This window comes from Mytilus galloprovincialis, chromosome 2 (genome assembly GCF_965363235.1).
Source record: "Mytilus galloprovincialis chromosome 2, xbMytGall1.hap1.1, whole genome shotgun sequence".
Taxonomy (NCBI): Eukaryota; Metazoa; Mollusca; class Bivalvia; order Mytilida; family Mytilidae; genus Mytilus; species Mytilus galloprovincialis.
In genome coordinates, this window is record NC_134839.1 from 104,308,682 (window position 1) to 104,333,786 (window position 25,105).

The 25,105-nt window shown below is 32.2% G+C and overlaps 1 protein-coding gene across 6 annotated transcripts in view; it reads left to right on the top strand.

Moving 5' to 3' along the window:
* The window catches only part of LOC143065219 (chitin synthase chs-2-like), a 65,284-nt gene that overhangs the window by 27,021 nt on the left and 13,158 nt on the right, over positions 1-25,105 (top strand). For 4 of the 6 annotated variants that reach the window (XM_076238651.1, XM_076238653.1, XM_076238655.1 and 1 more), the window contains exons 7-10: positions 2,295-2,377; positions 15,254-15,362; positions 19,014-19,167; positions 24,402-24,609. In XM_076238651.1, coding sequence (XP_076094766.1) covers positions 2,295-2,377; positions 15,254-15,362; positions 19,014-19,167; positions 24,402-24,609 — 554 coding nt within the window. Of the gene's footprint in view, positions 1-2,294; positions 2,378-15,253; positions 15,363-19,013; positions 19,168-24,401; positions 24,610-25,105 lie in introns of those variants that run through there. The other 2 variants (XM_076238657.1, XM_076238654.1) reach the window with 2 other exon arrangements.

Sequence of the window (25,105 nt, forward strand, 5' to 3'; positions counted from 1 at the left end):
GAATGAAGTATCAAAATATATGCAAGGTCAATCAAAATTTTAAGCAGACCATGTATAAGTTTAACGTTTAAAGTTTTAATATCGATTTTTGAATTTTTTGGGGTAAATACGATTTTTGAAATAACAAAAACTGACACAAAAATTAAGTATTTGCCATAAATTATTGGTTTTGGTATGAAAATAACACTTATTAAGAGACCAATTGAGCAATCATTTATATTAGAATAGTGTATCCAATTTCATTATACATAGAAAATATATTAAACCTATAGTTCCATTTATGAAGTTGCAATCATTCCCTCCGTTGAAAAGATTATATTCTTCTCACCTCAATGAGTTGTTTAAAACATGTGCTTTGTCCTGTACCAAGTTAGGAAAATTGCAATTGTTATATGTATAGTTCGTGTCTCTGTGTGCTACATTTTAGTGTTGCTTCTGTTGTGTCGTAGTTATCCTCTTATATTTGATGCGTTTACCTCAGTTTTAGTTTGTAACCTGGATTTGGTTTTTTCTCCATCGATTTATGAATTTTGAACAGCGGTAAACTACTGTTGCCTTTATTTATTTTTACCTGTGCCAGTAAGTACATTTGAAAAATTTGAAAAAAAATAATAGCACCACGTTTTTAATTTTATGTTACTACTCCTTAACCGTGGAAATATAGGTTCTGCTACACGGCAAAACCGATTATGTAAGTAGGAAACTGATCATGAAATAAATTCAAGTGGATAAAACTGTTACAGATTACAGATACTAGTATGGGAACAAAATCTATGCTGACTTCATGTTTATCTGTCCACATGAATAGAAGTAAATTCAATTCTTGAACCAATGCATGTGTAAATCATGAACTTAGTCTTATGTGCACGATTTCATCATTTTTCAAGCATTCATTTCGTAAAATCGTCAAAATAATATTTATTTCGGTCAGTGTTGTTGTGAAAATATGGCAGCTAAGTAATGGTCGTGTTTTGTAGCCGAAGTTTACCTATTGTCACCTTTTGTAAACAATCAACAAAGAAGCATTGTATTAGGATAAGCACGTGTATAACAGGAACTATAAGATATAATTTATTTTGATGTCGAGCGATTTTTACGTTTGTTGACTCTCTATGCTAATTTTGTTTTCCCCTTCGAACTAGCGTATTACGATCACCGGATTTTTACGAGAAAGGTCAAGCTCAGGTAACTGCATACGGAAATCATGTCACCGAATTATTGGCTTGAAGCTAAGAATTAAAAAAAGTGAATTTCTTTTTAAATTTGGACAAATTAAACAATTTATGTACATAAGTTTAATTATAAAAACTAGCTATTTAATTATAAAAGAGTATAGTTACGCATCATTTTGTTTTAATTTGCCGTTTCATATGACTTTGAGTCTGTCTCACATTTTGATTCACATGTTCTATATTTAAGCATCTCATGTAAGTTTGTAAAAGACGGTAATTTAAAATGATTTGCAAACTTTTTTATTGAAAAAGAAATTCATTCCAACAAATATTTCGTACTAGATATTAATGTCAAAGTCAACTTTATTAACTCACAAACATTTTTGTACAATAATTGAAAAATAGAAATTTTCCTGACTATACAAAGTTTAGATTAAAAACATTTCTACAGTTAAACAACTTCCAGGTTAGGATTTTCAAATTCTTGGTAATTTTTTGTCTGGGCCTATGTAGAGTCTCAGTTAATACATGTTTGATGCCTGATGTTCATATGATGAAATCATAATCTTTCAGTCAGTTTAATTGAAGTCTGGAGCTGGCGTGTCAGTTAACTGCTAGTAGTCTGTTGTTATTTATGTATTTTTGTCATTTTGTTTATTTTCTTTGGTTACATCTTCTGACATCAGACTCGGACTTCTCTTGAACTGAATTTTAATGTGCGTATTGTTATGCTTTTACTTTTCTACACTGGTTAGAGGTATAGGGGAGGGTTGAGATCTCACAAACATGTTTAACCCCGCCGCATTTTTTGCGCCTGTCCCAAGTCAGGAGCCTCTGGCCTTTGTTAGTCTTGTATTATTTAAATTTTAGTTTCTTGTGTACAATTTGGAAATTAGTATGGCGTTCATTATCACTGAACTAGTATATATTTGTTTAGGGGCCAGCTGAAGGACGCCTCCGGGTGCGGGAATTTCTCGCTACATTGAAGACCTGTTGGTGACCTTCTGCTGTTGTGTTTTTTTATTTTGGTCGGGTTGTTGTCTCTTTGACACATTCCCCATTTCCATTCTCAATTTTATTGATGCACTATTCAAATCATCATCACTTTTTAATATCTTCCAGTTTAGACCACAGGCAGAACACAAACGACTGGCATGCTAAAGTAAAAAACGATGAGGAGGAAGTGGAAGATTTTGATTTGGAAGGTAAATGTGAAAAAAATGATATATTCCACTATTAAATACATGGATAATGACTGTAGAATATGCCTTTTGATGAAAGAATCAAGTTTATTGTAAAACATAACAAACAAACAATTTTATGTGAAAATATCAGCCACAGTTCACTTTGAATGACGAGACCTGACATGATGATGATATCAGAATTTCCATGTGATTGATTTAATTAACATGTCTGTGCACTATTGATGACAAAGAATGCTCGTTACTTAAGGTTAAATACTACAGAGAACGAGGGCCATAATCCCAAAATACGTCGGGTCATATTCGCATCAGCCCTCACCGACTCAAAAAACAGGAAATGCTCATAACCCCTTAATTTTGCCACGTGAGTCTATACACACTAATTAAAAACCTCCTCTTTTAAACTCAGGAAAAAATGCTAATAAATATAAATTCCTTGCCCAATTATACTTCGGGGGATTTTGTGAGTTGACAAGAAAGTTTAAATTCTCTCTTGTATACACAAAGAAAAAAGTAAAGCACATCCACTTTTTTTTTTGAATTGCCAAATATTACGATGAGGGTCATGGGATCCCGGAACAATTGGTGGCAAAAATAGTAATGCACACTGATAGGACATAACATTAGCTTTAAGACATACACAACAAATTGCAACATAATTAATCATTTAATGAATAGATTATCACAAAACTTCAAGTCCAGTTTGAATACTAAAACATGTCTATTTTAAGTATGCACCTTCTGAGTTATGCATGCTACTAATGTCATTCACTTAGAAAACGTCCATTGTAAGTCTGTTAACGATTTCCGTAGTTCAGTATTCAATATCGGGTGTAACAACCACGTGATTGGATGCAGGCCTCAACCCTGCGGCTCATCCCTCCAGTTAGTCGTCGGATTTCCTGCTGTGGTACTTGCCGCCATTCCCGATGCAATGGTGATTCCAACTGACGTTAATTTTGTACAGGTGGTTCGGTTGCCTGTACCGACGGCCTAACGTGTCCCACTTATCTATCGGATTTAAATTTGGGCTCATGGCAGGCCATGGAAGAGCGTTGCCATTCATAAACACAGGTCTTGCAGCTAATAGGTGGTCATCAAAATGTGGTACAACAACTGACCAAAGAACTTCTCTGATGTATCACTATAAAGGTTTCCTCGTATAGTGAACAAGTCCGATTAGCAGTTATAAGAGATGCATCCTCATACCACCACAGAGCCTCCACCGTAAGGGACAGTTGTTTTGATGTTCCTTGATAGAATGTGCTGTATTTTTAAGTCCCCAAATTCTCAATCATCCATGCAGAAGAAACCGGCTCTCGTCTGACCAATGGATCTTGCTCCAGTTCCTCAAGTTTCCTCTTTTACAGAACAGTACGTTTTGTCAATAAAGTCATTAGCGGTGTGATGTATTGGAAAGGACAACTTATGAATTAATATGAATTCTAATTTATTTTTTTAGGTATAACTGAGATCGTAGAAACACGAAAGGTGGGGAACGGGGGTTTTGAAAAAGGACCAGCTTTGATCCCTACCAAGGTTTATTTATTTCAAACTTTTGTCCCTAGCGATGGTCGCTCTCTTCTCATCCATTTCTTTAGAAATCTTTATCCATAGGAAGTTTTGGACCGGAGTATTTAAGTTTAAACCTGGCTCCAGGTCCTTGAATAGTGCAATCTCTTGATGCGGATAATTGACGAGAGCTTTCTTTGCTTCATCGACATTGATTGGCGACTTACCTTTTGAATATAAATGCGTGTAACCTGCAAATTAAAAGAAAATAATAAAAAATGATTAATGACAATGCAATTAAACCGGGTGAAATAGGGCAACATAATGATAAACACTCAGTTACATCATTCGATTATAACTAAATAGCATACGGGTTATTTTTTAGCGGTCTATGTTGACAAACAATTGTTAATAATGTAATTCAAAAACACACATAGTACTAGTGCAAAGAGAGATAACTCGAACATGTCTATGAAACAATTTCAATTGCACTATGATAATAGGTGATATCGGCGAAAGTACCAAGCAAAGCCTATGTATAGTAAAAGAGTGATTTCGCCCTAACTTTTTAAAAAATCAACATATTTTAGATGTGTTTTTTGCAAACTAGATGTTTTGATAGATGCCAAATCCATTTGAAACATCAAATCGTTGCTAAAATATTTGGAATATGGACTTTTTGCTGATTGGTATATGGTTGCTAAGGGGAGAATTTTAGTTGCTAGGGATAATTATATGTCAATATTTGCATTAGATTATAACGTTGGATATGAAGTATTATAAGTATTTCGATATTTCATTGCTTTTTGGCAATTTCGATTTTTTTGATTTTTTGTAATTTTAATATATTAACTTTTATGAAAAACTAATATTTACAAAACTACGTAAACAAATACATAGTGAAAATTATGGAAAGCCAACGGGGTCAAAATTCTTAATTCGTAACTTGTCAATTCGTAAATTTTAACTGTGTAATTTCTAAATTTTAAATGCGTAAATTGTCTTGTATATTTGTAATTTCAAAATTGTTAATTCGTAAATTGTCAATTTGTAACTTGTTACTGTGTGATTTCAAAATTCTTTATTGGTAAATTGTCAATTTGTTTATTGATGTTTTGTAACTTGTAACTTGTCGATACGTGAAATGTCAAAGTGTGAAATGTTGTCGGTGTATTATGCTAACGATCATTATGACGACAAATGGCGCTCAGTTTCTTCTTCGCGTGTAAGTCATCTATAAGAAGGAGCACCTTCATATGGAGTATATACCTAGTAATTTATATCAATTATGTTTAGCAATTGCCGTTAAAAGAAATCAAAACCAAAAAAATGCATTATTACAGGAACCCAGTTTTATTTTGTTTACTGAAATTAAACTAGAACACACCCGTGATATCCCGAGTCCATGACTGAATCAAAGTATTATATATTACTACGTGTAAGCCTAATTTTTGCCTAGATTTTATGTATTGGTATTGTCATCTGATAAAGTCATGCTGGTTATAAGATGCACAGTTTTCTCTGGTTTCAAAATCTTTCTGTTTGAACCCTTGAACTTATAATCTATTATTAGTAATATTAATTGTTTGGAAAACAAAAGGGCCCGGAATGGAGTTATGTTCAATCTACAAACAAATTGAAGTTTTTAACGATCTTGACTGGCTATACAGTCCTTGCACGGTCGGTAAATCAACAGCATTGTCCTATCTATAATACTAAAATAACGAGGTCCAATTTGTCAGCCGTCATCACGTAAAAACGATGAATCAAAGAATTCAACTTTATATATAACTAATATAGTACAAAGGTGTAGATTAAAAATTACACCACTCCAGGCCCTTTTGTTTTCCCTGTAATTAATATTGCCAATAATTAAAGTTCCGGATCGAGTCCGATACCGACACCAATAGTATATTCACCTGTTCCCTATCACCTTATCTGTACGTTCCGCATCTGACAGGCGCACCACCAAACGGTGTATTCAGGATTAATATGCTATATAAACGGGTCATATTAATAATAATAATAATAATAATATCTTTATTTAGAGAGAGTAACTGATTTGGATTACATCAATTTTCAATCAGGCTCTCTTAATACAATAATAATTACATAATAAATAAACAATGCATCAATAATAATGGTAAATAAAGATTATGTACAATTTAAAATACAATAAACATTTATGATATGGCATTACAGTAAAAATATGATGGTAATGTTAAAAGTACATAGATTTGTATTTATGTTTAAATCTGGATATTGTATTTGATTTTTTTATTGAATTAGGAAGACCATTCCACACTTTTGGTCCATTGTACGAGAAACTAGACTTATACAACTCTGTATATGGTTTTAGAATAATAAAATTATCTTAGGATGAAAATCTCGTATTATATTTTTGGTTTGCAGAAGCTGATACAATAAGACTGGACATATATTCTGGAACTAAGCCATGTTTGCCTTATACATTAGTAATGATTTGTGATAAAGTATTCTTTGTGTGATTGGCACAATGTTACATTTGTGAAATAATTCTCTTGAAGGTTTGGTGTAATCATGTTCGTCTAAAATTATTCTTGCTGCCCTTTTTTGCAGTTTTAGTAAACTATCTAATAGAAAGTTATTACAGTTTCCCCATATTGAACAACAATAATCTAAGTGAGGTAAAACGTAAGCGTTATAGTACATTTGTCTAGCTTTATGATTTAAATATTTCTTTATCCTTTTTAGTAAAGCTAAAGAAGAGTTAACTTTTTTAATTATATAATCGATATGAGAAGACCAAGATAGAGATGCATCAATAAAAACACCTAGAACTTTTTCACATGTACTTTCTATAATTTGTTGTCCATTTAAAGCAAGATTAATGTTTTCATTTGATGTAACGGAAAGCTTTTGTTTAGATCCAATGCATATGGCTTTCGTTTTAGATACATTTACAGCCATTTTATTGTCATCACACCAGCGAAAAATATCTTGTAAAACCGTATCAAGTTTTTGACTAATTCAACTTTTGTTTTGTCCAATGACTGATATGGTGCTATCATCAGCAAATAAATCTGTGTTATATTAGGATTAGACAAAGGAAGATCATTAATAAAAATTAAAAACAACACCGGTCCTAATACGGATCCTTGAGGTACACCTGGTTTTTTTTTGTTTTTGTACGTCTGATAATGTATTTGAAATAGATACTTTCTGATATCTGTTAGCCAAATATAATGTAAACCAACGTAATGAAGTATAAGCTAATTTGTATTTGTTTAATTTTTGAATAAGCAGTTCATGATTGAGAAGATCAAAGGCTTTTGCTAGATCTAGAAATACTGCTCCAACAAGATCGCCATCATCAATGGCTTTAAGCCATTTATCTATTAAAGCTGTTAAAGCAGTTTGACAAGAATGGTTTGCACGAAAGCCTGACTGCATTCTATACAATAACTTGTATTTATTAAGATATTTTACTAAGATTTACTTAATCACAGGGTTGACACTACTAAATTGACAAATTGTTACCTATTGTAGTATTTTAATCAGTAAGACTTTCTAAGATAACAATACGAATACTAAAAATCTGTGACTAAAAATAAGGCGTATAGGTACAGTTTTCAATTTATTAGCGGGCATGACGTAAAACAGCGAATCAAAGAATTCAACTTTATTTATAACTAATATAGGACAATGCTGTTGATTAAAAAATACTCCACTCCAGGACCTTTTGTTTTCCAAATAATTAATATTACCAATAATTGACAAGTTCCAGTTCGACGGGTTCAAACAGAAAGATTTAAAAGCAGAGAAAACTATGTATCTTATAATCGGCATGACTTTATCAGAGGACAATACTAATACTAAAATAAGGCTTGCAATTAGTTATATACTTTAATTCAGTAACGGACCCGCGATATCACGGGTGTGTTCTAGTATCAGTTATAAATCAAGTTGAATTCTTTGATTCGCTGTTTTACGCCATGCCGGCTAACAAATGGAAAACTGTACCTATACGCCTTATTCTTAGTCTAGATTTTTAGTATTCATATTGTCATCTAAAAAATTCATACTGATTAAAATAATACAATAAGAAACAATGTGACAATGATAAAATTTAGTAGTGTCAACCCTGTGATTATGAACCGTATATATAGCAAATCTCAAATACACCGGTGGTGCGTCTGTAAGATGCGGAATGTACTGATAAGGTAATAGGTAACAAGTGAATATGATCTTTGTATCGGTATCGGATTCGACCCGAATATTGTTAATTATTGGCAATTTTAATTATGTGGAAAACAAAAGGGTTTGTAGTGGTGTAATTTTTAATCAACACCATTGTCTTATATTAACTATATATAAAGTTGAATTCTTTGATTTGTCGTTTTTACCCCATGATGGCTGACAGATTGGACCTCGTTATTATAGTATTATAGATATTTCATATTCAATACAGTTTTGATATCTAGTATACATTAACTAAGTGACTTATTCAAAATAATACTTCATTCATTTTTTTATGCAAAGTACAAATATGATATAAAACATTTTTTATCTTCATTACTCAAGACAATTACATTGTTTTTGAAATTTTAATATTGAGATTATAATATAAAGGAATATCATACATTTAGTCAAAAATTTGCGACCCAGAACACTGATATTAATATGAATTTTCCAGCTCAAAAAGCCTCCGTCTAATATTTCATGTATTTAGCCTAATTTTGACCCGGTCAAATATTAAGAAGAAATATCCTGCTAAGTTACAGTAATTATTTTTGCAAATTTGATTGGCGACACATATGTATATACCTTAATACAGGAAGTGACATACCCTCCCATGTTTGGTGATGAGTATAGCAAACATACATATTTATTATATACCTGGTAGTCATGCCATATAAAACAAACAATATATAAATAGCAAATAGCCGAGAGGGTGATAGAGCAGATTGGTACCCAAGAAAAAATGTCAACCGCGGCTAAGCCAAGGTTGACAATGCTTTTTCGAGGGGTACCAATCTGCTCTATCACCCTCTCTGCTATGTGTTATTCAATTTATTATACAGAATGTCCTATCATTATTGTCTTTTAAAGATGAATTATATTTAAAAGTATTTTCTATGACATTACTGACATAAGAAAAATCAACAGAAGTGAAACAAGATGTTTTTTTTTTTTTTTTTTTTTTCATTTTGACAGTCAAATAATAAAATCTGAGCCAAAACATAGAACTTAAAAATTGTCTTTAATAACTTGTTGTTAATTCAATTCATTGTCCTTTAAATTATCGATTTGTGATTGGTCTGGACGAGAGGGTCACATTAAAAAAACATTGTCACCCACTCAGCCTTGTGATAGAGTAAATTAACACCCTTGTATGAGCCAATCATCAAAATATGGCATTTTAACATAGAATAATGTATTGTATGTCTATTTGTTTTCTATAATATGTATGTGCTGTTTATAATTGATTTAATTTAGTTATTTTTTTTATTTAATATGGAGGTGCTCCTACTTACAGAAGAAGAAACCGAGCGCCATCTGTCGTCATAATGATTGTTAGCATAATAAAACGACAACATTTAACACTTTGACATTTCACACATCAACATTTCACGAATCGACAAGTTAAAAGTTTAAAAACAAAACATCAATATACAAATTGACAATTTACCGATGAAGAATTTTGAAATCACACAGTAACAACTTACAAATTGACAATTTACGAGTTTTAAACAATTTTGAAATTACATTTGGCTTTCCATAGAAAATAGGTTCGGCAACTTTTCTAAGTTCCTTGGCCGGGCCTGACTGCTGTAAAACCTTTTCAGGACATTATGAGGCCTTTTCGGTGGCTTCATATTTAAGTAGAAGTATATGAATAAAGAAGTAAATAAATTGCAGGAGTAAGTAAATTTAATTAAAGGTCGGCATATATGTACGTAATAACAGACAAAACATGTGCTCTGGTGAGCTCTTTAACCGACTATCACATAACAAATCATGCAGCATCATGCAAATACTACCAAATAAAAATGAAAAAAAATAAATCATGCAACTATAATGAAAACAAATCTATTTGATTTGTGAGCCTCCAGAGTCAAAGTTCATGTGGCAAGCGCCTCTATGTGCATTGCACGGGGGAATCAGCAAATCACTTGAAAATCATTAAAAAAATAACAAACTAAAAGCATAAAAACAATAAATAAATAAATAAATATAAGCACTAGCATTTAATGGCAGATAAATTCCGTAAATGCATAAAAAGCAGAACAAAAGGACTTTCTAGAAGGAAAGAAAGAAATTTCAGCTTTTAGACAGCACTGGATGGAAACTAAACTGGTCAAAAGAAGTCATGATTTTAGCCATATTAGGAAGGGAGGTCCCTACTTGTGCTGCCTCAAATCTAAAGCATTTTTTTACCATAACTTGAGGTTCTAGATCCAGGTACCTCAGCAGTGTTCACATACCTGAAATTATATGAATTGTTTTTTATTACAACTAAATCTTGAATAAATAAAGGATATTTTTTATTAATTCTTTTAAAGGTCTCCAAGGTAATTGAGCGCATTCTACGAGTTTTTAATGATGGAAGGTTTGAAATCTGCAGAAGTGTTTCGTATGAGCTCTGATGGTCTTCATAAATAAAGCGAAGCGCTCGTTCTTTTTTTTTCTCTATTTTTCTGGTATTTTGTTCACCACAGAAATGCCAAGTCAAAGGGCAGTAACTAAAGTTAGACATAATAAAAGAGTAATAAATTGTAAGTTCACACAGTTTGTTTAGATTTTTCCCAATTCTTTTCAAAACATTTAATTGCCTTGCAGCCTTTTTACAAATATTTGAAATATGTAAATTGAAGTTTAATTTAAAATCAATTGTAACTCAAGTAGTTTAACCTCATCCTCACATGATATAGAAATACCATTCAAATCGAACACAGTCTTTGAATCATGTGTTTTTTTGCCAAGAGAGATAGCTTGAAATTTCTCTGGGTTGGCCTGCATTTTATTGGAAGAAAACCACTGTATTAAATAATTACTGTCTTCCTTAAGAGCAGAAATTACATCTTGTAAGGAATTTCCAGACTTTGACGAAGTATTGTCATCAGCATAATTATATAAAGAACATTTTTTTACAAAAAAGAACAAATCATTTATAAAAATATTAAATATGATGGGTCGAAGGATGGAACCTTGTGGTACCCTTTAAATATGTCAAGCATACATTTTGGTATACTTTCACACACTGTTTTCTTTTTGTTAAATAACTACATGTATATAACATATCAAGTGAGGATTTGGAGAGACGAACAAGCTTTTAGTTTTAGTATCAGTAAGTTATGGGGGAGGCAGTCAAATGCTTTTGACAAATCCATAAGGATAGCTGCAAGGTATTTATTTTGATCTAAGGCTAATTTCCAATCTTCAATCACTCTTAATAAAGTTGACTGACATCCAAAACCTGATCTAAAAGCTGCCAAAAATGGACTGAAGATTTTATTAAAGTACTGTACTAATTGTACTTCTATGGCATTTTCAATTTTTTTTAGAAAATAGCCGGTAATACACTTCGCGGTCTATAATTTCCCTTTTCTAAAACACCATTCTTTAATAGGTGCAACTTGAGTTTCCTTAAAACGGTCAGGGAAGGTCGATGATCATAATGATAAATTAAAAATATCTGTAAGGGGTTTTACAATAGCAGGGGTTTAGAAAAATGCAGTAATTTAGGTGATATACCATCTATACCAGTGGTTTTGTTAACATTAATTTTACGTATACGCTTCTCAACAAAGTCTTGATCTATAGGGGAAAAGGTAAAATTGTTTTGATCAAGATCTGGAATATTATCTTTAATGGCCAAAATACTCGGGTGATCATCAACCTTTATTTGACTGCTTCCTATATTCTTTGCATAATTTACAAAATAGTCGTTAAATATCTCACATACCTCCTCCTGTTTTGTAATTAAAACAATATTTTCAGAGAGGACAGTTTCCTTTTGGTGTACATTTCCCTTATTTGTGAGAAAAGTTTTCACTGTTGGACAGAAATCTTTCGATTTCGGGCCTCTAGCACACCTCTCTACAAAATATTGGTTAATGGATTAATTTTTTAGTTTTGTAACATAGTTGTGTTGGCGCCTATATGTCTCCCAGTTCTTATTACCACTGAAATTTATTATACAACATTTTTTCTTATAAATGGCACTTTTAAGCTCTGCATTCATATATGGTACCTGATTTGGATTTTTTTTCTTTCCTTAAAAGGTGCGTGTTTGTCAGCTTCCTCAAGGAAACTTTTACTAAAATTATCATATGCTGCATTAACATTATCAAATTCAGATATATCAAAATGCTTGTTATATTTTGATATAATTTTGTCTATAGTTTTGCCACAGTCTGTACTGGAATGGTCATCTGTCATACTACGAGGTTCATATATCCCACAAAAGAACCATTTTTGTTACCAACTGCTGCCTCTATACCAATGGATTCAACATCTGAGAATTCTAGTTGAATTTTTCTATCGCCGTGTTGATTTCTATCAGCACGCCACATTGTAAAATTATCGACACAAAATTGAGCATTGGGGAAAAGTTCATCAATTTTTGTTTCTGATAAAAAAAAAATATCTACTAGTTTCGGGGTTGTTAATATTTAATGGGTTCAAATTTATAGCGGAGGCTATTGATGTTCAAATACCCACACATTAAATTACTGGTGTTACTGCTTCGAACTTTATTTAGCTCCTAAAATACATCTTCGTGCATGTTGTCATTTGCACATGATTTCACAATGTTTATATCTGTCAATCTGGAAATGGTGGTTGAATGACAGGGGATATAACTCAAATCAGCTGTTTCCTCGTTGATTGACATCTCGATTTGCAGAACCAACTCTCTCTTATTTTATTCGGAGTCGGTTTCACAAAATAACTAAGATTGATCGCAACCCATGAACAATTCAGTATACTTAATTACGACCAATCTTAGTCGTAAGTTATTTTGTGAAACCGACTCCAGATGTGTATTTAAGCGGCAATGTGGTACAATGTAATTTCTTAACCTTCCACTGTGAAGTTTTAGAATTAAGCCAGTTCAGATCGGACAATGTTTTCATATGGAATGTATCTATAATACTAAAATTACGAGGTCCAATTTATCAGCCGGCATCAGGTAAAAACGACATATCAAAGAAATCAACTTTATATATAGCTAATATAGGACAATTGTGTAGATTAAAAATTACACCACTCAAGACCCTTTTGTTTTCCACATAATTATTATTGCCAATAAATAACAAGTTCCGGGTCGAATCCGGTACCGATACCAATAGTATATTCACCTGTTACCTATTACCTTATCTGTACATTCCGCATCTAATAGGCGCACCACCAAATGGTGTATTTGATTTTACTATATACACGGGTCATAATCACAAAGTCGACACAACTAAATTCAATCATTGTCAAATTGTTCCCTATTGTAGTTTTTTTTAATTAGTAAGACTTTCTAAGATAACAATACGAATACTAAAAATTTGGACTAAGGCGTATAGGTACAGTTTTCAATTTGTTAGCGGGCATGACGTAAAACAGCGAATCAAAGATTTGAACGTTATTGGACAATGCTGTTGATTAAAAAATACTCAATTCCAGGACCTGAATATTACCAATAATTGAAAAGTTCCAGGTCGACGGGTTCAAGCAGAAAGATTTGAAAGCAGAGAAAACTGTGTATCTTATAATCGGCACGACTTTATCAGATGACAATTATAATGATGGAAAATTGTATGTTGGAAAAGGAAAATAAAATAAAGTAAACTTTCATAAATAAACTAATAAATAAAATAAAATGGAATTATATTGCATTGCTTAAGCTCTAAGACAAAGTAGGTGACGTAAGATTAAGTTAAATAGTTTCATCTTTTTGTAAATAATATAGTTAATCTCATTTCTAGAGTTCTTTTGATCATAGCTATTAATCAGACGTTGAGAAATAAATTAAATAAACTGTCATCTTTTAAAAGAATAAAAATGTTTGTAATTTGCGATAGGAAAATAAACCTAAAGTGTTTCTATTGTCCACTTAATAATTCTGTAAAGTAAGTAAGATTTTGATAATCCTTTAATTGCTTTTACGTAACTAAATACAACATATGTCAATCATATAAATCTATAACATAAAAAGAGAACAGTTGACCAATAAAAAGTAACTTTAGAAAATTCAAAATTGACGCTAAAATTTCATAGGTGAATAAAATAATTCCAATCAGCACGTGATGTTGGGGTTAAAAAGGGAAGACCGCAACCTCCCAACATCACAATATCACACTTAAATGTACATAACTGTTTGGAATAAATAATTGAAACATCATTGTATTTTATTCACCAGGTATGTAAATTGTTAAAGTATAAACCATTTTCAAATGAATTTTAAAGTAAGAATTTATCTTCTGATTTAATAACTTAGTTTTGTATTTAAAACTTAACTTAAATTTATAAAAGATTTTCATTAATATATATAAGTTAAAACTAAGTTTACTATTTAAATCACTGATCACATATCACACTTTAATGTAGATAGCTGTTTGGAATAAATAATTAAAACATACTTGTATTTTATTCACCAGCGCCGGGCCTCGAAAGGAGCAAGTGTCCGAGATGAGGGACACGCCAGAAGAAGGTATAACCTAGACCAGAGTGAGCTATGGTATTCCCCAGATTCTCCGAAAGAAGTTAGAATCCACGTATAGATAAAAGCGAGTCAGAGTAGTCCCCAAGTGAAAGATGTCAGTCCCCCGAAATGTAGTTATTAACGTTTTGGAGGGAAAGGGGAGACTACCTGACAGAGTAGCGATTCTTCCCCCTTTTCCTGCATTACACAATACCAATACTAAAATAAGGCTTACGCATAGTTATATACTTTAATTCAGTCAAGGACCCGCGATATCACGTGTGTTCTAGTATATATTTATATATATACAGAGTTTATATTGTAAGGAATGAACTTCCGTAACTGGTTTAGAATTGTACTAGAATGCATTGTTCATTTATATTATTATTTTTTACGCATATCTAAGCAGTCTCTATCAGAAATACATAATCTGCATCAACATTGAAATTTTAGAATGATACAAGCTTGGTTCGTTTTATTTTCCCTTATATAACGTTAAAGCTTGTTCTAGTATATTTAGAATATTGATATGATTCATTTTACATCATTATAATCATATTTTTTGTTTTACGGATGCTTTGTGAATAAGGTATCAGATGATAATAAACTAGGTAAATGAAACATTTAGTGTCTTTTGTATAGATAGTTCAACTGTTCCGTATGACTACTTATTCATTGGTTTGTAATTGCAGGACATATTTTCTTCGATAACGCTTTTGATCCTATAAAAGAAGGAGAAAAATATGCTGATGTCAATGAATATGTAAAGGACCTAATCAGTGTTATGAGTAAAGTTGGAAGGTAACGTAAAATTATATAAGAAATATGTGTCTTTCTAGTCCGAGATGACTCTGACGTCCAACGGCTATTTTGCCAGACAAGCTAGGGCCGTCTGTCAAAACAACCGTTGGACGTCATAGTCATATCGGATTTGTTAAACACATATTGACTTCCAGTTTCTAATCGACGTCTGTTCCTCAAATATACGTCCAATGTGATGACGTGTCGTTTTCAAATCTGTTCCCAATACTCTAATCCTCTAAAAAAGTAAAATCACAAAAATACTGAAAATGGTGGATTGAACCGAAGCGCCTCCCAATTTTATCATAAATATATCCAATCGATGGCAGTCTCTTTCATCGATGTCTTATGTCATTTAATGACAATATGAGAACCACCGACAACATCTTACATGAACATGCATATTAAAAAAATTTGATGAGTAAAGTTCTTTTCTCGATCTACGTTTTCGAAACCTTTTATATTCATATAAGTAAATGACATGTAGATAAACGAAAATGAGACAAAAGCCCAACAAAAATAACCTAATGACATCTAGTTTTAGTTTCAACAATCATTTAATAAAAGTAATGATGTCATAACATCGATTAAAGACGTTAGCGCTGGATTTATCTCGACCGTGGTCGAAATTATGGCTGGTCCGGTGGTCCGAGACCAGTATAATTTGCGTCGGACCAGTAGATTTTGTGAGCTGGTGGTCCGGCGGACCGGTAGAAATTCGTCGATAAAAATCACTGATTGCATTGCAATCTCAATTTGATTACAAAGAATTTTCCTACGAAATCAATTTCACTTGGCGGTACTAAGCACAATGTAATAAATTGTATAACATGTGAAGAATTTGAAGTGGCAGCAGACCTAGATAAAAAAAAATGTATTTTTGAAACCGGATCTTCAGATTTTAAGTTAGATTCTGTAATCGCTCATGAACAATCAGAACAGCACAAAAAATCTACCGGAATAACATAAGTAAAAGAAAGCATGCAAATACAAGTAATTATCATATACTTAGACTAAATAACATATAATTTTTACTGTATGATAAAAGCATTAAATTTACGTAAATTCCATATTTTTCGAATTGGTGCTTAGCGGGCTGATATGTAAAGTTTATCACATGCTTCGATTGTTATTACATGCCTTTCCGTAACGTTATCGCATGGCATTCCGGTGATACTCGGCATATTCCGGAAAATACATCTCAATCCTACGTTTTCAATGAAAAATATTACAAAGTGGTGTACCAAACAATTATTTCGATACTGAAAAGTATATTGTGTAAAATAATAATAAAAAAATTAAAAACTAAAAACTAACAAATTATTAAATAAATGCATTTTTTAAAAGTTTCAAACATCATAAAGATCATAACAGGTCATTTTTCATATCGCATGTATTATCGTGACATGCGATATGAAAAATGCCATTTAATAATCTGATATTATCATAATATACTTAGAGAAAATGACATATGATTTTTACAGTATGATAATAGCATTGAATTAACGTAAATTCCATATTTTCGTTATGTTGTTTAGCGGGCTGATAAGAAAAATTTATCACAAGCTTCGATTATTATCACATACCTTTCCGTAACGTTATCACAAGACATTCCGGCGATACTCGCCAAATTCCGGAAAATACACCTCAGTGGTACGTTTTCAGTGAAAAACATTACAAAGCAATGTACAAAAACAATTATTTGGATACGGGAAAGTATATAATTGTGTAAAATGAAAAAATAAACCAAAAACAAACAAAAACAAACAAAATAAAATGATAAAATAAATGCATGTTTAAAAGTTTCAAACATAATTTAATAGAAAGTTACTTTAAAAATGTTTACTTTTCCAAACAGTGTTCATTATGTATATTTTTGGAATATTTTTTATTGTCCATAACAAAATATATCATACTGCTTGGTTTTTTTTCTCTGTTGAGGCATATGCAAGAAAGATTTCATATCGAATTTAATACATTTGGGGTCCGACGTCCGAGAACTTTTCACTCTTTGAACTTCTATTTGAGAACCACGTAAAAGGATCAATAAATGTTAGCTTTAATTTTTCTCTATTGTTGAAGCATATGATAAAAAGATCATAACATGTCATTTTTGATATCGCATGTATTATCAGCCCTCGGTCAATATCAGCCCTCGAGCCATGCGGCTCTTGGGCTGATATTAAACCTAGGGCTGATAATACATGCGATATGAAAAATGCCATGTAATAATCTGATAATATCTATCATTTTTAGTAGTGTTTGTCAAATGAATGTCATTTTTGCATGATAATAATCTCGATGTCACAGAAGCAAGGGCTCAGACCCGCAGATAGAAGAACCAAAATTTAAAAGCAAATTTACATATCTTAGTTGTTTGCTTTATTTCAGATGAATATTGTATCTCATCTGCTAACAATAAGATTTTCGTGATAGAAACTGAAAAAAGAAGACAGCCCCGAGAACATTAAATACACTTAAAATTACTAGTACATGATTATATAATACTATGCAGTTAGTTCCACGATTTGAAAAAAAACATATAGATGCAAAAGGCTTAGTGGTTTCCGGTGTCCTAGAGCCATTCTTCCCCCATTTCATTTTTCCGGGGGGACTAGATTGTAACAATATTATAAGGGAAAATGTATATGATCCAATTTATTCCCGTCAGCGTACTTTCTTTCCTTTATATTTCAGCCTTGCATCATTTTCTATTCTTTATTTTTTTAACAGTCATTCTGAGTTTGCCTATTCTGTAACCCTCTTTTGTAGACTTTAGCTTTCGGAAGTTTATTTTATCGTATTTTTGTCTCGGTGACTCGAAATACATGATTATTCATCACAAAAATAACTTGCATTTTCAATGAGGTCCTCAAGTTAAGGACATCAACAGTGGCGGATAAAAAAAATCATAAGGTGCCACTGACTGTCACAAAGAGGGCAACCAAACTTTCCCCCAAAAAGGAAGTGGCTCCCTGTCCCTCTCTTAAATCCGCCTATACTTCCTTCCACCTTCGTATCCGATTGAATTGAGATTCAAGATATCTCTAACTAAAGTAAGTAAGTAAGTCACTGAGTTTGATAAGTTTAGATCTTATTTTGTACTGTTACACTACGGTCACAGGTTAGGGATAGAGTTTGGCGTCATGAAACCAGTTTAACCCCGCCACATTCTGTATTTGCCTGTCCCTGTAATTCAGTGGTTGTCGTTTGCTGTTTATCATTTTTTTCGTTAATTGTTTTGTAAATAAATCATGACAAACGAGACCATTAGTTTCCTCGTTTCTTTTTATTTCATTTGTCATTACGGGGCCTCTTATAGCTGACCATGCTGCATGGGTTTTGCTCATTGTTGAAGGTCGTATGATGGCCCTATAGTTGTAAATATATAATGTGAATAAGTCCCTGGTGAAGAGTTGTCTTATTGGCAATTTACCATATTATTTTTACATCAAGTATTTTCAAAATTTCAATGAAAATTTCAATGAAGGCATTAACTGTGTACTACGATTGGTACAGTAGCAAATCGGGGAACCCCTAACCTGTTCACGAACCAGCGTAGAACCATTTTGAGTGCATGCGATTACTTCAGTTTTTGTTAACAATGCAATTTTCATTGATAATTCTTTGGTCATTTTTTCCCAATTCAAGCTCTTTTCATAAAAGAAGAATAATATTTGATGATGGCAAGATGATGAGAACTCCGTATGGCGCACGTATAACTTGGAAGCTACCAGGAGGGAATGATTTAGTCGCTCATTTAAAAGATAATGACAAAATACGGCACAAAAAACGATGGAGTCAGGTATTAATATTAGACCTACCTAACATTATACTGTGTCAGAGGAATATGAATACTAGTATAGTAGATAAAAAAAACTTAACGTAATATTAGTTCTCTTACCTCCTATATATATATGATAATTGGGGTCATAAAAATACAAGGTTAGTTGCCATATAGAATTAGCAACTATATGGTATTTAGTAAGGAGTTACTTCCCTTTCAAAACAAAAATGAAATCTAAAAGTTTTAAATACGAATAATCTAATAATGAACGATTGAAATACATGCACAAAACAAATTTAATTCTAACATGTTATGTTATGGTTGGCATTTGTTTTGTGTATAGACAAATGGAGGTTCTTCAACATGTTGAAACTAAGTATTGAAGACTTTTAAAATCACTTTGATAGGCCGGCTAGTCTTAATACCACATGTGAAGATAGTCGGTAAGATAAATTCGTTACACGGTGTGCTAGTGGCATGATACGATATATGTGGGGTCACTAAATTCCATATGGGGATTCGAGCTTCGCATATGGAATTTACTGACAGAATGTTACATAACTCAATTCAATTCAATTCAATAATGTATTTAAGAATCATCTCTCAATAATATAATTGTAGAACATTACATTAAATGTAAAAAATATATAGATATAAAAAGAGAATTTTAAGAGACTAGTATTCTTATATAATTTGCATATCTTAAAATACTTGAATTGGATTGGTCAATTAGATTTTTTCTCTTTGTTTACACTTCGATATACCATGTTTCCGAAACTACTTTCGCAACCTATTCATGCTCGCAATACACATGCTAAATAGGGATCTTGGATTTTTCGGTAAATTGAGATTAAAAACAAATACATAAGGCCACACCAATTTGATTCCCTGTTCGACGGACCCGCCCGCACCTATTTTTTTCAAAACAGAATTTTTTTTATATTACCGCTTCCCGCATCCGGAAATCTAATCATGTCCATTTCCCGTACCGTTTTTTTTTTTTTGTTAATATTATAAAAAGATATCAACATTTGTTTTTAAAATCACAGTCTAACCTGTATATAACGATTTTAAACATAAAAGCAACCCCACCACACTTTGTAAATATCTGTGAGAATATTTGTTTCAGCATAAAACCTATTTATCCAAAGCGGGAGTGCTACGATATAAATTTATAACAGCGGAAATACCTGTAAAGAACAACAAATTGGTTACTTTCCCCCTTACTTATATTCCCTATCAAAAAATGTTTGTTGTTAGAATAAAGTACAAAGAATCTCTGAAGGATTTGCCTTCAACTGCAATTATATTGTATGCTGGCGAAACAAAACTATCCATAGCCGCTGCATGTTTATGCACCTGTCCTGATTGATCGAGGGGCCTGTCGTTCAGCAGTTATCGTTTGTTGATGTTGTTCATTGGGGTTTTCCCGTTTGGATATACATGATATATAAATTAAATCGTTGGTTTTCCTGTTCGAATTGTGTACGCTAATAATTTTGGGGTCATTTATAGCCTGCCGTTTGGTCTGTATCAAAGCCCTGTGTAAAAGGTCGTACTTTGACCTGTGTTTGTTTTTATCAGGTTGAGAACAACCCTCCCTCAGACAAGGGGTTATTTTACGGATGTAGAAAAGAAAATAGAAATACCAAGGATTTATATAGTTCTTCTATTCAAAACCTTTGAAAACTTAGAATTTTGTACTCAAAAAGAGGAGAGTTACATCATATTTTAAACAGCTTTTTCTAAAAGAGGGGTCCACTTATTTTGAATAATATTAAACTGTAAAAGTAAATGTGTTAACATTGTTAAAGTCCAGGAATATTACAAAATTCTTGGACATGTTTTGACCATTTAATACAAGATAGATATATAGTTCTTTGAGAAAATATGAGCCCTTTTGTACAAACAAATTTATTATAACTTATAATGATCCCTCATAAAACATGTAAAAGGGATATATTTATAGCATTAAGGGGTTGTCCCCAAACTGATTATGACTTGGATGGAGAATGGTCTCATTGTCAGTCACACATACATAGACCAGATTTAATTATTTCTTGGTGAACAGGGAAAACATACTTCAGAAATTAAAGAAATGTCAAAGTACAAGTGATAAATCAAGCTTTAATATTGTCAAAACGTACTATTTTATGTTCACAAAAAAAAATTATAATCGCTCGCCTTTACTTTTCAAGCTTCGCGTCAAAAATTTGCAAATTAAATATTTTTTTATTAAAATTTTCAAATCGCTCGCTCGCCCCAAATTTTGGAGTCCAAAAATCCGTAGAACAAGAAATTAAATTGGTGTGGCCTAACAGTTGTTTCTATTTTAATGCATAACAAATAGAAAAAATGCATTAAAGCTTCAAAAATGTAGTAATTAAAACTTATAAATTAAATAAAATGCCGCGAAATCTCATGCATTATATTTCGCAAATTTACGTCATGGCAAAACACTACGGCATACCGATGAATGAAAACTTTATTCGTTAATTGTGTTAATATATTAAAATTTTGTCTGTGGCAACATTTTAATAAAACACTTTACGCTTTAAAATTCGGATGATAACTTATTAAAATGAAGTTCTTGAGGTAAGTGCTATTTCATTTTAGATTCTGTTGCATTTATCGAACATTTATGGATTTTAGAAATTCAATATGGCGGACAATGGTGTATTTGATGGTACTGATCGAATTACAGTAGCCATTACACAGAAAAATGCTAATAAAAATCTTGAATATTTGGTTGAAGAATTATGAAGAATTCTTACATTTTTTCTAGAGGTTATTGATCTGTAAACCGGGTCTCTTACTCATAGGGACTCCTTCTGACTTTTATTCAGTTTGTGAGTAAATCGCCCCTGTTTACACCAGTAATAAGTTGGGGCCCACTGACTGCCTAACAGGGCTCTGGTCACGCTATACTGAGTGATAACCTATATTAGCAACCAAATGTTTTCCAAATAGGGCACCCTGCCCCCCCCCTAATTCCGCCTCTGTACACATCAATAACCTTTAGGAAAAAATGTGGTTAATCCTATAATAATTTTTATATGATTTGCATGTCTATAAATACTTGAATGGGATTGGTCAATTACATTTCCCCCCTTTGATTACACTTCGATAAACCATGTTTCCGAAACTGCTGTCATTTACTTCAGTGATCAATTCATGCGCAATACACAAACATAAATGGATCCCGGGATTTTCAGCAAACTGAGAGTGAAAAACAAAAAACATAACAGTAGACTTGTTTCTATTTTTGTATAATTCTGAATGTAACGCGTCTTCTGATTGGCCGATACTTGTTTAGTTTATCAGCCGATATCAAAGAAATAATTTAGTCATTTGACCGTGCGGTCATCAACGTTTTTTCATGGTTTTACACCAGTTTAAATGGAATCTAGAATTAACTTATTAGAAATAACTGTATTTTTTTATCTGTCTATTCGAAATAACATAAAATATGTGGTGCACACTCTGAATAACGCGCGCATTTTTGATGTCATTTCTTCATAGACAGAAAAGAATATTACAGCCATTCTTAAAATATTTATATATAATTTAATTTTGGATTTAACGCGTCTTCTGATTGGCTGACGTTATTTTGTTATCAGCCCATAGACATAATTTAGTCATGTGACTGTGACGTCATCAACGTTTTTTCATGGTTTTCTACGGTTTAAAATGGAATTTAGAATTAAATTATAAGATATGACTGTAATATTTTTTCTGTCTATTCGAAATAACATCAAAAATGTGGTGTACACTGTTAAATAACCCACTACGTGCGTTATTCAGTTTGCACCACATTTTTTATGTTATTTCTTAGTTTAAACATATTTATTTATTATAGTGGATTGGAAAACAAGTTTTGCAACCTATATTAATCCCTTTCCACTTTGCGGGTGCGAGTACTGCCTTGAAGCGGCATTAGCCTACTCTACAAATCTACAAGGGTGTCTTTAACGTGCAAGAGATATGGCTCTCTCTTAACACGGGTCACCCATTTATCGTCCCCTTCCGACGGACTATTAGTTATTTCTTCATAGACAGAAAAAATATTACAGTAATTCCTTCAATGTAACAGAAAAGAAATAATGCATTAGAGTTTTGATAAGGGTATAAAAATTTAGATTCGTATACAATTCCGGGAAATTTCACGAATGATTTGGTGAATTTACGTCAAGGCAAAACACGAAGTCATACGATTCAAAACTTTCAGACGAAATATTATTTCGCTACATACGGATAAAATCTAATTAAAATAAGTTTTTGAGGTAGGTTATATTTCATTTTAGATCCTGTTGCATTTGTCGGACATTTTTGGTTTTTAGAAAGTCAAGATGGCGGCGTATTCCTTAGTTACGGCATGCCATTGTGCTTTTGATAGTCAATATAGTAGCCGTCAAACAAATAAGGTTAATAAATAATCGCGTATGTCTGGGTGAAGAATTATAAGGATTAAACACATTTTTTCTAGAGGTTATAATTGATGTGTGTAAACCGGGTCTCTTTTTCACAAACTTGTCAATGACATAAAAGTCCGAAAATGTGTTTATTCCTATAACAGCATTTACAACATTATATAAAGAATTCATCTACTATAAAACATTGATAAGAACATTATTAACAATATAAAGGGAAAACGGTACAATTACATTTTCCCAGCATTAGGTTGGCCTTTTGTGTACCCAAGACAAGTGACGGAAGTCGACCTAGGAGCGCTGTGATTGGATGTAAGGGTACAATATATTTTTTTCATTTATCTATGAATAACTACAGTGTGTATATTTACAATATAAATTTTGAAACCTATTGAATATTTTCCAGAAAGTTATTCGAAAAGACTTCTAAAATTTCACAATTTTTTTCACGGTAAAATGACGGTGGGCATGGATAACATAAACAAGTTCCGTTGCAAGTTGGTCATGATACTATTAGGCTTCAATTTTTAAAACAGAATAATAAAGTACTAACACCACACATAACTGTTTTATCCAAGTTTTTATTATAAAAAGTGGTATATTTAGAAAATGTTAGTATTGTCGACTATGGCAGAATGAATAGTACCGTTTTCCCTATAACATGTCTACGTCTATTTAGAATAAGATTACAGGCTTTGACACAGCTACGAATCACATGAAATAAAATTAAATCCGCCATATTCAAACCATACTCCACATTTAGTTATTATAGTGGTTTTCAATTGTCTTAATCGTTATGTGGTTCCTTTATTATGACAATAGGTGATGTATATGAATTATATATTAAAATGGAAGTTAAAAGAAAAATTCGGGAAATCTGGTTATCAAGATGCATTAGAAAATACGTTTCTCTTGGCCCTTGATGGGGACGTTGAATTTGAACCGGAAGCAGTTCTAAGTTTAATGAGACGAATGAACAAGTCAAAAATAGTTGGTGCTGCGTGTGGGAGGATTCATCCAATCGGTTCAGGTATACATTGTATTTAGATCAAACATGAATAAGTGATAAGATGTAATAACTATTTTGTGAAAAATAAAGGATTCAATATGAACCACATTGCAATATAATGCGGACTTAGTTTTAGATTAAACAATGACATTTGTTGGAATACATGTCTTCTTCTGTGAACTTTCTTTCTTCTGTTAAAGTTGTCTAAGATATAAAAATGAAGATGTAGTATGATTGCAAATGAGACAATTTCCATAAAGAGACAAGGCTGACGTAAAAGTAAGCAAGTATAGGTCACTGTTCGACTTTCTACAATGCGTAAATACCCGAACCATACAAAATAAAACAGCTGATTTATGTTCAAATCAAAAAACGAAAAAAAGTTAATAAAGAGTGTTGTAGGTTTAAACACATTTGTGGTGACAAACACTCTTTCTAGCTTGAACAGTGGTGTAGCAGTACATCATTAGAACACATTATACAAATCAGTTTAAAAAGTGCTGGACTCATCAGACAC